Below are 19,765 nucleotides of genomic sequence, written 5' to 3' on the forward strand. Positions count from 1 at the left end.
TTTAAATTTTTATTAAAAAAAACAGCACGATCTTGGAAGTAACTGTCTAAATTGATTTTTGATAATTATTTTCACTTTCATGTGGAGTTTCATATGGAAGCAGAAGTTTAAAAAAATGACGCCTCTTTATGAATAAAACTTTTCTTGAAGTTTCAGTCATGGCAGAGGTTGGTGGGGGGGCTCTGTGGGTGGGGCATGTCAGATATAAGCAGCATGAGGAGCTTATTTTTGACATTTAAACGGAAGACGTTTCAAAGAGTTAAAGAAAACCCCCCAAAGCAATGATGGTTGTGTTAGCTTTGCTCCTCTTAGTCGGTCTGCAGAGCAGTGGTAAGAAATTACAGCCGTTCAACTGCATCTCGTTTATGAGCCAAGATATTCACCTTCAGTGACAAACGTTTGTTTTTGCAGCTCTAACAGCTACGTATGACATCAAGGGTTTGGAAGATACATCTGATGCCCCAAAAGTAAGTGATACGTTTTCTGTTTTTGCAGTTTAAGTAACTAAAGTGAAAATGTATCTTTTATTCAGGGTGCAAACAAACAAACAGTTTATTAGACCTTCTATAATTGATGATGTGCAACGGGATTTACAAAAATACTCTCAATGAACATGTGACAGGAAGTACAATCTCTACTTTTATATATTTGTGCAACAGTTGTTAAGCAGGTGATGACTTTTACACTTTAAAAATAAAAGTATGTTACTCAATATATGATGCAAATATATTATAGTTGAACATTTTCATTTGTGTGGTGATTTTATTCCTGTATCCAGAGGAGTGATGTGTGCCAGGACTGCACCAAAATATTTGAGCTTCTTGAAGACATGCTCTCCAGTCCTGACCTGCAGGTGAACTCAAACAACTGAGACGTCCTGTTTGCTCTTTGATTGCATTATCAGCCATGTTTAAGTCAATATTTTCATAAATCAACAAAGCAGTTCATGCACTTAAAGCTTTGTGGTTGAATAGCTTTCATTGAATAAACAGATATCAATTTTTTTAACCTCAGGAGTTTTTCTCTGTCCTGTGATCAACAGAAATACTATTTTTTGAATTGACATGTTTTCAGTGGCTTGTGGAACAAAACAGACGGAAAAGAAAGCTCTTATTTTCATAATGTAAATGAAAAGCCACTTCCTTTTTCTGCTAAATACTGAAATGAAATTTGCCTTTTTCTATCTTGAACCCCAACAAACCACATAAGATTCTCTTCCTTTCAGTGTACTCTCAGAAACCAGATTCCTGACACTTTGTAAAACCTTAAAAAGCTTAAAGCGTTTAATATCAATGTAAAATTACTTGTATTAAACAGACAATGTAGTGATTTTTATGAAAGAAATTTTTTTTCATTTCATCTGTGCACCATATTTGGGAGTCAATAAACATAAAGAAAATAAAAACTAAGCGAAAATAATTGCATTTTTAGGATTTATTTGGATGAATGCTAAATTTAAGCATTAAATCTGGGAGCTAAACTACAACAAGAAATACTAACCACTTCTTTAAAACACTTAACAAAAACAGAAAAACTTTTTGTCAAGAACAAAAGCAGACTCGCCTAAAAACTCCTTAAATGTTTCGGTTTCTCTGCACAAAGTAAGTTTGGAGAAGATGCTTTTTTTTTTCTTCTAAATGAACTTTAGAGCTCCAGCAGGAAGGTTTTATCTCCATTTTTTGTTACACTGCAGCTTAACAGACCAGAAAACCCTGAGATTTATAGATCACACCACTTTAATAACCTCCATACAGACATTGAGTTTTCTGGAATGTTCTCATCTCTACCCCCACATGGTGTCTCTTGAATCTTAGAAAAAGATCTTGGCGGGCATTGACCATATTTGTGCGCTCCTGCCCGGCCCCACCGCCTCACTCTGCAAGGAAGAGGTGGACAAGATGCTCCCACTGGCCATCACCTTCTTCACTGGAGTAGCGGTCAGTCATTCGTCATACAGGCGCATTTAAATTTTGAAAAAAAGTACCTTTTAAATGCTTAAAACTTTTCTCTCTCTCATTAGAAACTCGGAGAAGTCTGCAAAATGCTTGGGCTCTGCAACTCCTGTCCAAACAGTGAGATGCTGAGCTACTTTGTCAACAAGGCCCTGCAGGCGAATCTGCAGAGTGACACTGTCAGTTCATCAGAAAGGCTCCTGTTTTCAAGAACCAGACTGCTGTAGTCTTCCGCTTTACTCATCTTTTTGTCCCATATGCAGTCCGGACCCCAGTGCTCCTTCTGCCTCTTTTGTGTGAAGACTTTGGAGGAAATGCTGCCTCAGCAGAGAACTGAGGTGAGGTTTCTTGGAGGGAACATTTGACCTGCTTCGGTGCACATTTACTGCATTTGTTGCTCCACAGGAAGTAATAAAGTATGACTAATATTTTCACACGGCCTTTAGCTGCTCTACCAGTCTGCAAAACAAGCTAGCTAGCTTTCAGTTTCACCATGACGCAAAATGACTAATTTGCTGGCTAAAACAAAACCACGAGGCATTGTTATGACGAGTTACTTTGTGGCCGAATGTCAAAACACATTTAAAAGATTACACTTAAGTAAAAACACAAAAAAGTTAGAAAACTTTACTTACCAAGGTCAGACAACGTTGTTCCCCCGCTCCATCGTCTATCTGCAGTGAAAGGGACGAACGCGCTTCTGGTGTTAAAATGGCGGATGCTTTGTGTGCACATGCGCAGATCAGATGATGTCATTACAGGTTGGACGATATATTATTTACCAATTTACTAACTTTGTTTTTAAAAGGAAACATGTGTTTCAATTACTTGAATTAATTTGGCAGAACCGAAAAATGTGAAAAAATTATTTTAAAAAAAACTATTTGTTTTTTCTCCTCTACTTTTTTACAAAAAGCTCAGAGCACAAATGAAATTGAAAATTTCAGGGTTTTTATTGAAAAACATTGACATAAATAGAAACATTTCCAATTTTAACACTTTGAACAACCTTTCTATACAAGATTTTTTGTTATTGATTTAAAATTAAATAAAATGTAGAGGGAAAAAGTGGTCAGGCTGAAACAAACATGAAGGTGGAAGTCTATAAACATGCTTTAAGTTTCTACCAAAGTATGAAGAGATAACTGTGGCCACAGCTGTCTGGATTTACTGAACATCTTCAGTTGTTGTGGAAAAAGTACTATAGGTTGTGCTTTGGGTGAATGACACATTTTCATATGCATATCCACACAAAAATCAGTAAATGGTTTTTGGTCTTCAACCGAACCACCAGTGATGACCATGAACGCATCACAGCATCTAAACCAAACTTCAACATGTAGAACTTCCTAAAACCTGCTGCTGATTGAAAACATCTGTGATGAGAACATCAGCAAACCGAGCATACGAATGCTTTAACTCAAAAAAGGAACTCCACTTTAGTTTAACTTTAGGAGCATTTAAGCACAGAGGATGAAAATATTTCATTTTTGCTTCAACCTTTCAGTGTGATGTGTGTGTGTGCTGTATTAAAAAATGAACATATGTCCATTCATGATTAGGAGAAATTCTAATTCACAGAAAAAAGCATATATTTCTTTTGTGTTCTTTATCTTTTGAATCAACTTGTGAGTATATATTTTAAATTGTAAACAGACAGCTCTCGCTCTCATAATCATAACTAACCGATGGGAACACTTTGAAAATAGATTAGATGAGGGCTGAATAATATGAGGAAAAACTTGCAATATGTGAAATTACAGATAAATATTGCAATGATGAAATAACTTTCAATACATGACGGAAAAAACAAAACAACCCAGAGGATTCACCAAGACTGTTGGGACTTAATCCATAGAACTATTACAGTAGACGCCTTTAATTTTTCTGTTGGGCTCCTGCCTTAAAGCTGCTGCAGGTTTTACATATCCTCCAGCTAAGAAAAGGCTGTGGCTGACGAGACAAACCTACCAGGACTTGAAAAAATGTCTTCAGACGAGGCATAAAACATATTCGAAGCATTTACTAGAGTCATTTTTTTCATTTCTACTTCAGTTGAGTTCTATAGAGCTCATTATTGAGATTACTCTAAAATATTTGGCATTTTCCTCATTTTGTGCAACACCAACGGTAATGATCCTCCAAAAACCTCAATCCTTTCATAAAAATATGATCTATTGTTTATTTATGATCTCAACAAGCGCAGCTGTTTTCCTGCATTACCTGCTGTCTTTATGTCAAATACTGACACCGACTAAACAACAGAAAAGACACGCAATAAAAATATCTTCAATAGTCAGTAAACATGAGCTGCTGAGTGATCGAACAGCACGCCATGATCCAGGTGTTGCGTAATCGCACCTGCGTTCCTCGCAGCCTGCGCTCCTCGCAGCCTGCGCCCACTACCCCTCCCCTTTTCCTTCACACACTGCGCGCTCTTCTCTAAGACAGGAGGGCGTACTCCTAGAGTTGATTGTTAGACTGAAAAAGATTCCCAATTACCTGTGTTTGTGTGTGATTCACCGGGCCACCGGTGAGTGATGCCCCCCTCTCGAACTTTGTGATTTATGTTCCAAAGACTACCGCAAAGAGGTGCGAGCGCAAGTGTCTCAAACTCGCTTTACGTTGTTTTTATTTTCATTCAGTAGATTATTCAAGTAAACCTTTTTATCGTGCCATGTTATTTCAGTCTAGTTATTTTTATATGACTCATATCTTTGTTCAGTTTCTCTTTTCCCGTTTTAAGAATTTTTTATAGAGGTTATTCTTCTTTTTACAAGCATTTTGTATACCGGTAGTTAACCAAGGGTATTTGGCAAATTTGTTCTCGGATTTATGAATTGGACAGTTCTTATTGTAAAGTGAGCTAAATATTTCTAAAAAACATTTATAAGAGATATCCACACCTTTCTTTCTGTACACATTGTTCCAGTTTTGTGTGGAAAAGTCATTATTTAGAGCATTCATGGTTTTTTCGTTTCTTAATCTTTTGTTGACTGGTTCTTTTATCATTTTCTTTAAAACATCTTAAAGAGAATGCAAAATAATAATAATAATAAAAATAATAATAATATTTACAAAATACATGTTTCTTAGAGGAGGGGATTAATCAAACAAAAAAGCACAAATTGTTCCAGTGTTAGTTGCCTTGGGTGTGTTAATCTTTTTAATGTATTCATAACATTGAAACATCTCTTTCCTAAATGCAGTAAAATTGGGACTTGAATTTTTTTTTATTCTGCACTTATGTATGTAAAACTTAGACTGGATACGTAACAAATTAATACTGTTTTCTACTTTTTTTTAATCATCAGAATTGAAATATGTGAAGATATGTTTAGTTTGGATTGACCTTCACTGCACACTTCAGGAAGTGACACGTCTGCAGGGTTTCCTGTTTCCTTTACGATTCTTAATGACCAATCACAGCATCGTACTCTGAACGTCAGAAACCAGCTTCTGCTAAGATGAACATCACTCAGCATATTAACTACACTGAAAAACGGGAAAAGTGGGGTTGTTCAATTTACAAATACAAATACTTTAAACAAATACTGTTTGTTTAATATAAACAAATTATGTTTACCTTCCACACATACTACGCCTTCAGCTCCTAAGACTCATGGGAAGTGGGGAATCTTGGGTATGAAGACCCTCACCATATCTGAGGAGGCTGTGAGCAGAAGTGACTTCCATGCTTTTTCCCTGTTTGTGTATAAATAGTGGATGTAGATGCCTGAAAGAAAACAAGCATTCTATTTCTCAATCTATTCCTCCCATTCAGAAATTGTTCGTAGTCATAGTAGTGTGTGGGGTACGGACAACATTCCCTCTCAGGATGTTCATTTTCAGGTGCATCACTGCCATGCCTGGGGGATTCCAAGATGGTGGCTTAGTTGGTCTGGTTTTGCTTCGCTCCGCACCTACTTTAGTAAAAAACAGTTGTGAAAAGTTATATGGCGACAAACCTAACTTATCAAAGTTTAATCTTGAATGTTTTTTCGAACTTTGCTAATCGCCATGGTGAAAAAACGTGAATATTTGGCTGTGGCGAGCACCGACGGTGCTGGTGCAAGCTCGGGCACGCTTGCTAGCGGTGCTCACGACTATTCGAAGAACTGTTAGCACCAAGATGGCTGTTCTGGAACAACGGGTAGACTCCTTGGAGATGCCTGTCAAACTTCTACAAAGAACAGTGGATGAGCTTGAATCTTACACAAGAAGAAGGAATCTGAAGCTTGTGGGAGTTCCTGAGACAGAGAATGTAAACACCCGCTTTGTCGTGATAAAAATCTGTCAGATGGTCCTCCCTTCCATGAAGGAAAAGCTGGTGGATGTTCTAGACACTGTGCATCGACTTGGCAGTACGAGGCAGCCTTTAAGCAACACACGGCCCAGAGCTTTTATTCTGCAGTTCATCTCTCGGCTGTGCAGGGATGCAGTCTGGAAGGCGGGGAAGGATTCACCTTACATGAAGGAACACGGTCTGCAGTTCAAGGAGGATCTTTCCAAAGGTGACAGAGAGAGGAGGCTGCGGCTGTGGCCAGAGATTCAGAAGGCTCGAGCTCCTGGAAAATTTGCCTCCTATGCTGGTGCCAGGGCCTTCATCAAAGGATAACGGGAAATCATCATTGGTGATCAATAGCGTAACTCCATTTTAAAGGAGCAGAAAAAGAGGGAAAAAAATCAGTTTGAAGTGTTAACACAATGGACTTATAAATATCATTTTTCTTGAAATTTTTATAAGCAAAGAGGATGTTGAGTTAATGCTTAAATGTTCTCAGTGTTCTTTTTTTCCACATCAGTTTGATTGAAAAAGGTGCGACTGCGTTTTGCAGTTGACCTATATTTTCTTGGACTTAAATTTTCTTAAAAGGCTAAAAAGGTTCTATTTTTTTACTTATTTTTCTACTTTTTTATGTCATTATCTGTTTTCTCTTTAAATGCCAGAGGGCTAAGGAATAATGTAAAGCGTAAGGCCTTATTTTTATTTGCTAAACAGCAAAAAATAGACTTATTTTTTTTTTTTTCAGGAATCTCATTCACTTGCTAAGGATGCAAATTTTTGCAAGCTCAATGGGGGGATGACTTTTGGTTTTCAAATGGCACAAAGTATTTCATCACCAATAAAATCTGAGATATTTCTTTCAAAATTCTTCATAAATGTTATCCAGTGAAACACTTGTTTACTAAGTTTTAAAAAGACCTGGACATAAACTGTTCATTTTCTCATTCCTCACCAGAAACTGTGCCCCATCTTTTTTGGTATTGTTCTTTCACTCAACTATTTTGGAAAGATTTGATACTTTTTATAAGAACTCATCTATGTGAAGATTATACAGTATTTTATGAGCATATTATTTTTGGATATTTTAAACAAGGGAGACTTCATGCAGAGAAAATGTATGTAGTTAATTTAACTATAATTATGGCTAAATACTTTATACACAAGTGTAAATATACCAACAAAAAAACAGTATTTTATGTTTTTCAGAAATAAATGGTATTGTATGTCAACAGTATAAAATCCTCCACTATCAAAAAAGCTGTCAGAACAGTTGAAACATGGTCTCTTTTGAAACTTTAACAGATTCCTTTGCCTTTATTACATTTGTTTTATTTTTGCTTAACCTGTTTTACATTGTTATTATTATGTATTTTTTTTGTAATTTCCTAGCGAACGTCAAAATTGTATTTTGCACACAGTGTGGAGTTGTGTGTTTGGTATTTTGTATGTGCAATATTTGTTAATAAAGTTTTTTTAAAAAATCACCGTGGTGCCCCTTAATTCTGGAAAAGAAAACCCCGTCTGTCGAAACATTTCCCAGAAGGAGAATCTTTGGAGTCAGCCATTTTAGAGAAGCTCCAAGCACCTGCTGGATGGAGAAACTTGTTATAGGTAAGTTGAATTTACTCTAACATGTGAATTTAGGGAAGCGAGAGACGTCATATTTATCATAAATATTGATAGTTTTCACAGAGAAGAGCTTTGTAATCTATTTTTTTTTATCATAGTTATCAAAGTTCAGGCTATGCGCGCCACTTTTTGCTCCTGCCGGCTGCCTGCAGCCCTGAACGACAGCCAGGTAGGGGGAGGTGTGCGCGGTGTATTGTATTTTGACGCCGCAGGCAGATTCAGCGGTAACGCGGTGAGTTCCAATGATGCGCAGGGAAGAGTGGCAAGTAGTTATGCCGTGGGAATTTGCTCTTGATGGGGGCAGTAGTTGCGTGTGGACACTGTTTTTTCTTTCCCCCCACACAGGCGGAAAACTCTAGGAATTCAACGTCATTAGAGGATTTCTGTTTGCTAAAATCTGCGTTGTAGAGACCGAATTTGAAGTATAATGTGAGAAGCTTCTGTTGACATTATTTAGTTCTTCGATACCATTCCACCCATGACCTAGCTAGGATGGCATTATTTGATCAGCAGACGGTGTACTTCAGTGTCGCTGCTGGCTGTCAATCATTTACCGTGCGCGTCTCGTGCACAGCATGCGTTCGGATTAAATAAATCTTCGATTTCAAGCAGAGCTTGGTTTTCATTATGCGGAACTTATTTTTCTGTTAAGATTTTAATTTTGAGAGTTTAAAACGGAGAGAATTTATTCATCATGACCTTGGGGAACAAAAGCGTATAATGTGTGTAGTAATAAGTTTTACAGTCTTAAAACGTTGGGAATCCTACTTCACAGATTTCACCTATTTTGGGATAAATGAGGGAATGCCGTATATTTGGGTGGGGTGATTATTTACTCGCGATATGCTAGTTTAGTTAGTTTGCAGTTTCCATTTTAAAATTCGCGGGGTTCTCAGTGGGCGGGTTGAATCCTGTGGGGGGAGGGGTGCGGTGGGGGTGTAATGTAGTTCTAATTTCTTCAGTTTTTTTTTTTCTATTGCAGCTTTTGATTTCAAACCAACGCGATCCGTTTAGTTAGTACAACAATGCAACAAAGCTGTGGAAGTGTTACTCGTTATTTTATGTAAAATGTAACATTTAACTCAGAAATCTCTGTCCTGACTACAGAGCTCATCACACACTATCAACTGCTCCTCCCTGATGGTGATGTCCATGCTCTGGTCTTCAATGAGTCAGGTGGGTCCCCCTCATCATGCATTTGCCATAAAAACTGTGACAAAATAAGTTAATGTCAAACTTCATAACTCCATATCAAAATCTTAAACATTCCTGATGCTAGAAACCAGACAAATAAAGGATCGTTCACCTGTCCTTCGCCCATAAGTGGCCGGGATAGTCTCTGGCAGCCCGGAGCCCGAAAGGGACAAACGGAAGAAAATGAATGAATCGTTCATTTTGTAAGAACAATAACTTTGAAACTATGTGTAAAAAGAAACACAAAGTATTGTTGATTGCTACATGTGTCTTTGTGTTACACATCTTTTCAAAACGAGTTAGCAGGTTTGTTACTGCAACTCTCAGGTCTTGCTCATTATTAAGCCTAGCTCTGTTCTGTTTTCAAAGTGGCAGAAGCAGAAAATCTCACAAAGGTATAACGTAGATTGGAAGCAGAATGCCCTCATCCTTCTGCCCCATGAGTGGATGCTCCCTCTCCACACCCAGCATATTTCAGTGTTTGTGCTGTAAACCCCATCCTCTGGGTGGAGTCTGAGTGTTTCAATGAACTGATCCTCAGCAGAGCTCAAACCAGTAGCTGCTAGCTGCTGCTGCGTTAAATTGATCTGTCAGCCAGTTGTATTGAGCTCTGATGTCTGGAAATATTTGAGAAAGAAAGCTCTCAGGGAAGACATGTACAAATTGAATAATCCTTTATAAAATGGAAATAAATAAATAAAATAAAGGATCATCCACTGTAGGTAGCCAATCCATACGGGCAGCATTACAGTCTGAAGACATAATTATTGTTAACGGTTTTACCATTATTTTAAGACTTTAATACCGTCGTTAACTATACCGTAATTCTCGGACTATAAGCCGCTACTTTTTTCCTGCGCTCACAGCCCTGCGGCTTATTCAGTGACGCGGCTAATTTATGGATTTACTTGGTGGCAGCCATGTACGTACTTTCGGACTCAGTGAATGGTTTGAATTCCTTATCTAACACCCAGCACAAGTCATTTGTTTTTCAACAAACTAAGCAGCCAAACAGCATGGACCTGACTTCAGGTCTTAGACACTTCAGTTATGGTTCAAAAAACGAAACACGCATGCCCGGCCGCATCCCAGAATCCTTTGGTGCTGTTACACCCAACGTGCACGTGATCGCCGCTACAATATGATGCAGCTTTCAAGTTAAAAGCAGCGTGAAAAAATCCACCATCACCAACGGGATTGGAAAAGCCGGTCAGCTGCGTGACGGAGAGAACAGCGCATGTGTGAATAACATCAGCCTTTATTTTGTCGGGACACGACTGGAAACACAAATCCACGTGGTCGTTTTAACGGTTTCTGAGGACTGACCGCAATTTTGCTCACAAGCTCACAGCCTCCGTATGAGCTGGAGACATGTTCTCCTGGCTGCTGCTCGTTCATATAGAGCTGCGGGGCTGATGGCAGTCTGAAGGCTCCCACACGTAACAACGCATCCGCCCCTCATCCACAAAACGTACAGTTTTAAGTCCGATTGCTCTGCACAGACACGATTTCCTCCTCCCTGTAGCCGCCCTGGCCAGAGGTGTCGGAGAAGATAGGAAGGGGAGCGCGCGGGGCGAGCGCGGAGCTCAGAGGCATCCACGGAGCTTCTGACGCACGCGCCGCGCTGAGGCGCTGGTATCGCGCTGAGGCGCGCGCTTTTCAGTCGCCGCTGCTTTATTTTACTTTTTTTTTTTTTTTTTTACCAGCCCTGTTAGTACCATAATGCTGCCGCGACACAAGCGGAAGGAGAGCTGTTCCTTTTCACCCCTCCATGCACTGCTGCTACTTGCTCATTTTTAAACACGTACAACAGTGTGACGAGCCGGGCGTTGGCCCCGCCTTTAGCCCCTAAGACTCATGGGAAATGGGGGATCGTGGATGTAAATTTCCTCATCATAACTGAGGGATATAATGTTGATTATATGGTTACTGTTTGTAATTTTATGTGTGATACCTAGATTGTCAATAAGTAAAAAAAACAAACAAAAAAATAAAAATAAATAAATAAACCATAACTGAGGAACTTGTGAACAGAATAGAGGTCCATGCTGTTTGTCAGATGTGGTCGTATTCACATGCATGAGCCTGAGACAAAGCTGACTCCTCCCACAGTGTAATGAACCTTACTTATGCTGGGAGTCAGGACGTGATTTGTAAGGTTTACCGTGTTATCTAATACATGCGGCTTTTGCTACGATGCGGCTTATGTATGTTTAAAAGTAGTTAAACACGTGAAGATGGGCGGGTGCGGCTTGTAATCGGGTGCGCTTTATAGTCCGGAATTTACGGTAATTACATCTTCAAATGTCAGTTAGGATTCGGTTAATGTAAGTGATGCAAGACCCGCAACATTTTTTTATGTTCTGCCAAGACGTCCAAACATTATTTCTGCCTCTTTCCCTCCCAGCCTTTTGTTAACCCAGTAACTATAACATTTATTAAGGAGCCCAGGGTAAAAATTGTACTTTTAAAAAAAAGTTTGCTTGTGAATTTAAAATCTGCTGCCTCTTTGTATTTTAGACTGCTGACTTTCTTGCGAGTATCAGCAAGTGCCGGGGTTTATTCAAAGACTCTGTAGTACAGGTGAGTATTGTAATCCAGACATTTTAACTTCACAATGTGAGCTGTACATACTTCATTTAACATTCATAACTTGAGTTGACACTCAAACATTGACATACCAGGGCTCCAGACTGCGATTAAATGGTCGCATTTTGCGACCAAAATTTGAGAGTGTGCGACTGAATTTTACATCCAGTCGCACATGTGCTACCAGTAAATTTGCCTCCCCCACCCTCCGTATTTTTTATACATTAAACATGGAAGGGGCACGTCAATGATCGATGAAATAATCAATGAGACGCGAGCACACACACACGCAAACACACACACTCGCATACATACTCATGAAACGCGAGCACACGCTCTCGTGATGACATATATTTTTGTTTTTGCTCCAACATCACCTGTCAATCGTAACAAAAATATCACGAGAAACGGGTGGGAGCAAGACCCCAACCAGAGCGAACGCAGCTGTAAATTTAGTACTGCACTGACTGAAATCTGCCCTACAGACTACAAAACAATGCATTATGGGACATGTGTCCTGATGGGTTTTTGTAGTTCAGTGATCAATTAAAACAATTTAATATGCCAACTGATTAAAAAAAGGCTACATACATTACAAAACATTAAAATAATTATAAAAGATATAATATCAGAAATCACAGATCATACTAAGGGGAAGAGGCATATTAAAAGTAAATTAAATGTTAAGGACAACAACTTCCTGTTCTCCTTAAGTCTCGCTGCAGCTTCGCCTTCAAACCCCCCCCCCCCCCCCCCAACTATCCAGGCGCGGCGCTGGTTCATCTTAAACACGTCTATCGTTGCATTTTACCCACGTGTTTTAAATGTGTCTAAGACTAAATCGTGTTGTCGCTCACACGTGTTTAATGTTAGAGCCCCGTTAGCTGTCACGCATATAGGTGTGGGACATTTATGCTCCTCAGCTGACCATCTCCCGCGGGAGTGGAGTCATGCCATTACAGCCGTGCATGAGAGCCGTGGTTTGCTTCGCGAGTTTGAGACCCCTGCTGTACACTCTGGCACTGGTACACTAGCTGCAGGTCGGAAGAACGAATCAATAGTTCGCTTGCTCATCAGGTTGTGATGAAATTTGTCTCCGATTCCTTCCCACAGACGTTTACGCGCGCTTGGTTATCTCTAGGCCCCTCCCCCTCCACGCATTTAGCCACTTACAGTGACTTTCCCTATTCTTCTTACACGCATTGGCCGCCTCACAGACGGGCATCACACGAGTGTGCGCTCGCGTCTCATTGATTATTTCATTGATCATTGACGTGCCCCTTCCATGTTTAATGTATAAAAAATACGGAGGGTGGGGGAGGCAAATTTACTGGTCGCACATGTGCGACTGGATGTAAAATTCAGTCGCACACTCAAATTTTGGTCGCAAAATGCGACCAAATGGTCGCAGTCTGGAGCCCTGTAAATTGCATAATGAAATCTTTGTCAATGCAAAATTATTTGGTGCAGTTAAAGAGAAGCATTTATAATGGCAGAAAACTTTTTTTTTTATAGTGTGGAATAATATAAAACCTACACATTTTGTTTGTGTTATACAGTAAACACAAGTATTTAATTATTGCATGACCTAATAATTCAAGTAATTAAAAGGGAAATTTAAATATTAGACATGTCAATATATTTAAAAAAAAGTACTTGATATATATGTTTGTCTAACCTAAAAAATATATAAAATCATTGTGAAAAAGATGTAAGAAAGTAACGTTTGGAAAACAATTTTATTACACGTAACTGATGTACATGTTATCATCCCCCCCCCCAGTATTCGTGCTGAAAGAAAACAGGGAGATTGTTATGTTATCCTTATCGTGGCGGACCCAGATGCTGGAACCCAGAAACAAAACTGGTGAGTAGCAGGTATATTTAAATTCCTCTCTGGGAAGATGTAGCTTGAGATGGCGATGGTTAAGAGATGGCTGTGGTGTGTGGCGAGGCTGGAGGAGTTAGAGCGTTCAGCAAAGGCCCAGATGTCCGCCGTATTCCGACGGGGTTGATTATGGAGAGTCCACCTGAAGTCACTCGTAGTGAGGGTTTCCTGAAGCAGGAGAACAATGTTAGAGCCAGAACGAGAGCAGATAAACAACAGAGCAAAACTAGACGAGAGACCAGGGGCCTGTTTCACAAAGGAGGTTCAACCAACTCTGAGGTCAAACCTGAACTCTGAGTTGGTCAATCGAGAGATTGAGAACTCTGAGTTTTCAGTTTCAGAGCAGCTGATCTGAGTTAGATCAATCAACTCTGAGTGGACTGATTCGGAGGTGAGCATGCGCACCGCGTCTATAAGAAGCCATTATCAATGGAGCGCAGATATCACGAGTCACCATGGCAACCGTGAAAAAAAGAGGTCTGCGTATTTTTCGCCAGCTGAACTTGACGTGCTGCTGCAGAGTTACAGTGAATATGAGCACATATTCTGGAAGAAAAGCAACACCGCTGCATCTGCAAAACAGAGACAGTTAGCGTGGGAAAACATAGCTGCTCAAGTTAATGTCTAAGTTTGCATTTAAATCATTGTTATAAAATATTGTCTGTAACAACTTTTTAAATAGCGTAAGGAGTGAAATAAAAAATGGGGATATTTAGGAGTACTTTTGAAGTGTTCTTCCTGGTGTAAATGCATGAAATGCTGCATAGTATACAGAACCAATCTGGGGGAAAATGCATTTAATGTCGGTAATGTTTAGAGGACTTTTTTGTTAACCTTCCCCCCTAGCAAACGTTGGTCAGTTTAATATTAATACATGCAATTGTGTTTTTAAAAGTGAACTTTTGTCTACTGTTGAACCTTTCGCTGCGCGAAGACTTCTCCTTTCTTTTCTCTCGTCTTTCCGACGCGCAGGGGAGATTTCCTTCAGGGCCGAAGGGAATTCTCCTTCGGGGTTCACTTCCCGTTGGAAACCCTCAACCTCCAGAGCGGGAATGACACCTTCCCTTTATTTAACTAAGTGCTCCGTCCTCCAAACACACAATATATACCACGCACACACCTCTGCTCCGTCCCCCCCCCCCCCCCCCCCCATCTGCACCTGCAATCGCCCCTCCCCTTCTCTCTCGTGGATCGCACCCCGCTCAGCACACACACACTGCAACACTACCCCTGTATTGATCAAGTGGTATAGGTTTATATGGGATTAAGAAAGTAAGCAGTGCTAGCAAATTGTGTTTCCATAAAATAATTGTTACATTAATCTAATTCAATGTCCCTGATTTCATTTTCACGTAGATGCAATCCTGCAGGAATTAAAAGAACATGGCAGCAGTTAAAAGTGAAAAAGAAATCGAGTCTTCTCAAAATCCTCGTACGAGGTAAATATAATTCTCTATGAATTAATGCAGCCTCCTCGTCTATTGGGTCCTCCAAAAAAGAACAAGCCATTCTTGTCACTTAGACCGTCTCTGTGTGACGGAAATGTGGGCAATGAAGGTTAAAGCGAAAAATATGTCGTTCGTCTTTAAAAAGGGGAGGGGACCGGCAGAAACTTCGAGTTTGGAGAATAAAACCTGCTCCCGACCAGGTTAGGTTCACAGCATAAGTAACCATGGATACTGACTCCGAGTAAAAGTTACCTCTCTTTCAGAAACGGGTTTGACTTACTCTGCTTTCTCTGGTTTAACAAACCTCCCATTCTGAAACGGAAAACCCAGGGTTTCCCTGATTTCAGGGTTAACGCACTCAGAGTTTACACTTAACCTCCTTTGTGAAACAGGCCCCAGGCTTAGTCAACATAGAGGACAACAATCTGGCGTTGAATGATGGGGTTGAGTCTCCTTTTAAACTGCAGGCTGATGAGGTTGAGTGGCGACAGCTGGTGGTGGTTAGGAGTGGAACTGAGATGGAGGGGGAGGAGACTGACCAGATCATGACAGAGATGCTGCAGTCAGAAAGTTCTGAACGATTGTCACAGACACGCTGACCCAACAACGTGAGCTCACCATCATGAAGGCGCTGTGTTGGATGTATGTCCGGTTGGACGCCAGGGGCTTTATCCTGTCACCCCTCTTCTTCGCAGTGCCCTTTGTCACACTAAAAAAGGATTTTTGAAATTGAAAAATTAGTTATTTTCGCCGCTCCATTTTTGCATAAGTATGAAAACCCGCTTGTTTTCATGGATTGGGAGGGGCTGATACTCAGAGAACAGGTTTTAGAGGAATACTCAGACATGCCTTAAAAGATCAAAATACTGCTTTGGGGCTGTTTTTTGAGAAGAATTAACATGATATTATAACACTCAAAAAGCAGAATTTTTGTTTTTTCTTTCCATGATATAGGCGCCTTAAGGAGCTCATCTGTGTCTATGAAAGCACTAGTATACTTCTGTTAACCCTGTAAAACCCACTACATCAGAGACTTAACATAGAGATCAATGATTTGAAATGAATTTAAAATGAATGTTTACATGATGCATTTTTATTCTTAACAGTTCTTCATTCTGATTATTTTTGTCCAGGTAAATACAGCTGAGGCATCAACATCCCATCACTATGGCCAGCCTTCAGCTCAGTGAACAGAGGTTAAGGCACTTACCTTCGGGACGATTTTACTTGAACCAACGCCGGTACAGTGGCATCCACAATGTCTGGGATACACCACCTCCTCTGAAAAACGGGCATGGAGCTCTGCTGACCAGGAGAAGATGACAATGTATGAGAGCAATGGAAACAAATCCATTTTCCTGTTGTTCATAATGGATAGCTATTATTACACTTATTATTCTGATTATATTACTATTGTAAATGTAAATAGAATTATATCATATAGAGTTATACTTCGCAGAAGCGAAGGTTCTAGGTGATCTTAAGTAATAATAATAATTGATACTTTTATTTATCCCATAATTAGAGGTAAGATCTTAAGCCTGAGCCCGAGTCAGAACTAGGTCAGATCGGGCACTAAAATGAAGACATTACGTTCGGGTCGGGCCGAGCTTCTCTCTCGCTGACTTTTTAAATAAATATATGTTTAGAAAAATGTATACTAAAACGATGTGTGGATACTAAACAAATTAATACTTGTTATAAATTAATAATTTGGTTAAAACAGAGAAGGCGCTGTAAGGTAATTGCTATTTTATTAACTACTACTGAACAGGAAGCGCGGTGCGCAGACGCAGAGCCTGGGCACGCATTGCCCACGTGAATGTAATCTTCCCCCCGCAAGTCCGCATCTATTTTGTTTAGGTATCCCCGATATGGAGCAGCAAGAAGTCAAAGATAAACTAAAGACAGGGGAACTGAAAAGGCAAACACGCACCGCCGGAAGTGTGGAAAAGCTTCAAATTGATAGTGGAAAATGATACAGAAACTTGTGTTGGCTTCGCTGAATGTAGTCAATGTGGCGCTTTGCTTTCATATGAGAGCAAAAAGACTGGCACCTCGACGCTGAGCAGGCATTTAAACAGCTGTAATGGCAAAAGTGATGTACGTCAAACATCTATATTATCATTTGTCCCAAGGACCGCCCCTCTTCGCGCTAAGCAGGCCATCACAGACAAGTGCGTGGACTTTTGCTGTCAGGACTTTAGACCATTTTCCGTAGTCTCTGGCGAAGTTTTAAAAGTCTGGCCCAAGACTTGATCAATGTTGGGTCAACTTTTGGGCGCATACCTGTCGACTCGGTCCTCCCCCATTACACCACAGTGTCAAAGGCGTGCGGCAAGAAGGCTGAGGAAGAAAGGAGCTTGTTAATTGAGCGGGTAAAGAACGCTCTGGCAGGTGGCTGTGACATCGCCATGAGTACTGATATGTGGACGGATGATTACAGAAAGATGAGTTACATTGCAATAACTTGTCACTTTACTGAAACAGACTTCAGCTTGGTTGGAAGAACACTTACCACCTCTGTATTTCCAGCAGAAGATGCCAAAACGGGGAAGAATATAAGAAGAGAACTGGTCCGGCTTCTGGTGAATAGATTTGGTTTGGAACCTTCATCTTTATCCAGAATAGTGTGGGTTACAGATCAGGGCAGGAACATTGTGAAGGCTTTGGAGCCTTACAAGCGCCTCTCGTGCCTTGATCATGTGATCAACACCGTACTTCGGCATGGCCTGGACAAGGACGCACTGTCTGCAGACGCCCCAGACATCGGAGAAACAATTAGTGCAGCCAAGAGTGTTGTCCGTTTCATCAAGCAATCTGGTTTGGCAGCACAACAATAAAAAAACAGTGCTTCAGATGGTTGAAACCAGATTCAGCACCGTTTACTTGACACTCAAGTCTGTGCGAGAGATGTATGAGTTGTGTGACAGCCTGAAACCTTTGAATCCCCGTCCGTGCAGCTGCTCCCGTTTCGTGTCACACACGGCTGTGTGTGAGAACGAAAGGGGATGGGTGGTGTGGGCTCTGTCTGCCAGGTGAAACGGGGCAGGCGGAAAGCTGCCTGTTGCCCAACACCAGGATCATCATGTGCCTTTAGGTTCCTCAGCTCATGCTAATAATGTCATGCTTTATGAAGTGTTGTAGACATTTTGATGACATGTCTTTATTTTCCATAAATGGATTCTCTGTCTGCCTGTGGTTTAGTTGGTGTCAGACAGACAGAAAGACAGCTGGTATTGCAGGAAAACAGCTGCACTTTATGAGATCATAAATAAACTATCCATCATTTAGAATTTAATATTATTGATTGAATTATTTTTCTCAGCATCAAATGGTTCCGTTGGTCAAATTGTTTCTAGTTTAAATAAGGACTGACAGTTTTTTTTTTTATTTCATGCACTTTAGGCTTCTTTTCTGTTTTAAACTAGATCAGGGTTTCTGTGGCTAAATAAATGTAATATTTGTTGAAAGTGGATTTATTTTGCTTTCTTATTTTGTTAATGTTAAAAGATACAATTTTAGCTATACTCACAGTTTTTATAGATACTTATCCAATATAGTGTTACCGCGCAAGTGTGTGTGTGTGTGTGTGGGGGGGGGGGGTGTTAAGGCGGACGCGAAACATTTTCTTTTTCCTACGGGGGTCTGGCAAAAAATAATTTAGAAGCACTGGTCTAATCTAAAAATATATCAAATCTTTATTTGAAAAAAAGGTTTGTAAAATACATAAAGTTACGTATAAAAAAGAAAATAAAGTTGTTTCGAAAACATTACTTTATGACACGCAACCAATGTACATGTTTTTTTTACGTAAATCCAACTTTTTTTTTCTTTCAGTGCTATAGCCCTCGAGTATTCGTGCTGAAAGAAATCGGGGAGAAGCTGCAGTCAGAAAGTTCTGAACGATTCTCACGGACACGCTGACCCAACTACATCGGGAGCTCACCATCATGAAGGCGCTGTGTTGGATGTATGTCCGGTTGGAGGCCAGGGGCTTTATCCTGTCACCCTTCTTCTTCGCTGTGGTGACAATCCCCTCTGTTACTGTTCCCTCAAAACCTGGAGGGTTGCCAAAGGCCAGGACACTCTCACCTGGCCGCACAGCTAAAGAGCTCCCAAGCGTCACTGAGGTGGGCAGCTTTGTCAAAGGTGTAAATAGAAAGAATCACTAAAAAATATCTGGTCCTTCAGTCCAGAACTGCAGAAGGACATAAAAAAACAATATGGTTCTAAAAAATAAAATGACCTGGACCCATTTAGTTAAACCAGTGAGTTAGTAGAACCAAGTCATCTTCATCGTACAGATGACAGTTTGGATTGACCTTCACTGCTCACGCATACAGGAAGTGACACGTCTGCACCTGTTTCCTTTATGTTTCTTAATGACCAATCACAGTGTCATACTCTGAATGTCAGATGAACATCACTCACCATGTTAAGTAATGCCCCCCCCCGAGAATCCTTGCTGAAAGAAAACAGAAGCTGCAGTCAGAAAGTTCTGAACGATTCTCACGGACACACTGACCAACTACAACGGGAGCTCGCCATAATGAAAGCGCTATGTTGTATGTATGTTTGTTTAGACCCCAGGGGCCACATCTTTTTACCCGTCTTCTTTCCTGAGGTAACGATGCCCTCCGTTACAGTGCCCTCAAAATCTGGAGGGCTACCGTTTACCATCATGGATGCGCTATGTTGGATGTACATCCGGTTGCCAAGGCTTTGAATATTCCTACCGCTGCTTTTGTTGGTCGTTATGATACCTGTCGTGACC

General features: G+C 40.4%; 2 protein-coding genes and 1 long non-coding RNA gene across 10 annotated transcripts in view; all 3 read left to right on the top strand.

Moving 5' to 3' along the window:
* Positions 1-19,765, top strand: part of LOC105357979 (uncharacterized) — a 65,008-nt gene that overhangs the window by 16,397 nt on the left and 28,846 nt on the right. The window lies entirely within an intron of this gene.
* LOC144996383 (pulmonary surfactant-associated protein B-like) lies at positions 194-19,053 on the top strand. Of its 2 annotated transcripts, none has more exons than XM_078955827.1 (7): positions 194-330; positions 412-467; positions 779-853; positions 1,815-1,937; positions 2,021-2,131; positions 2,216-2,290; positions 18,829-19,053. In XM_078955827.1, the coding sequence occupies exons 1-7, from the start codon at positions 282-284 to the stop codon at positions 18,913-18,915; spliced, it is 576 nt and encodes a 191-aa protein (XP_078811953.1). In that variant the 5' UTR covers positions 194-281; the 3' UTR covers positions 18,916-19,053. The 2 variants fall into 2 exon arrangements, with proteins under 2 accessions (XP_078811953.1, XP_078811954.1); XM_078955828.1 differs by lacking the exon at positions 18,829-19,053 and adding an exon at positions 6,387-6,581.
* On the top strand, positions 7,725-16,315 carry LOC144996386 (uncharacterized). 5 transcript variants are annotated; one of them, XR_013659359.1, is made up of 6 exons: positions 7,754-7,851; positions 7,968-8,101; positions 8,977-9,045; positions 11,584-11,646; positions 13,436-13,530; positions 16,122-16,255. It is a non-coding gene; the product is annotated as an uncharacterized LOC144996386 (long non-coding RNA). The 5 variants fall into 5 exon arrangements; XR_013659360.1 differs by lacking the exon at positions 16,122-16,255 and adding an exon at positions 14,897-14,986 and having other exon boundaries at positions 13,436-13,519; XR_013659358.1 differs by having other exon boundaries at positions 7,757-7,851; positions 13,436-13,519; positions 16,122-16,315.

Source organism: Oryzias latipes, chromosome 12, assembly GCF_053564925.1.
Source record: "Oryzias latipes strain Hd-rR chromosome 12, Olatipes_Hd-rR_3.1".
Taxonomy (NCBI): Eukaryota; Metazoa; Chordata; class Actinopteri; order Beloniformes; family Adrianichthyidae; genus Oryzias; species Oryzias latipes.

What these genes read in the sequence shown, in the direction of transcription:
- LOC144996383 (XM_078955827.1), top strand. Translation starts at nt 282, where the DNA reads ATGATGGTTGTGTTAGCTTTGCTCCTCTTAGTCGGTCTGCAGAGCAGT. An exon ending in AGTCGGTCTGCAGAGCAGTG is followed by an intron (nt 331 to 411) that starts GTAAGAAATTAC and finishes TTGTTTTTGCAG; the next exon opens with CTCTAACAGCTACGTATGAC. An exon ending in TGCCTCAGCAGAGAACTGAG is followed by an intron (nt 2,291 to 18,828) that starts GTGAGGTTTCTT and finishes TTTTTCTTTCAG; the next exon opens with TGCTATAGCCCTCGAGTATT.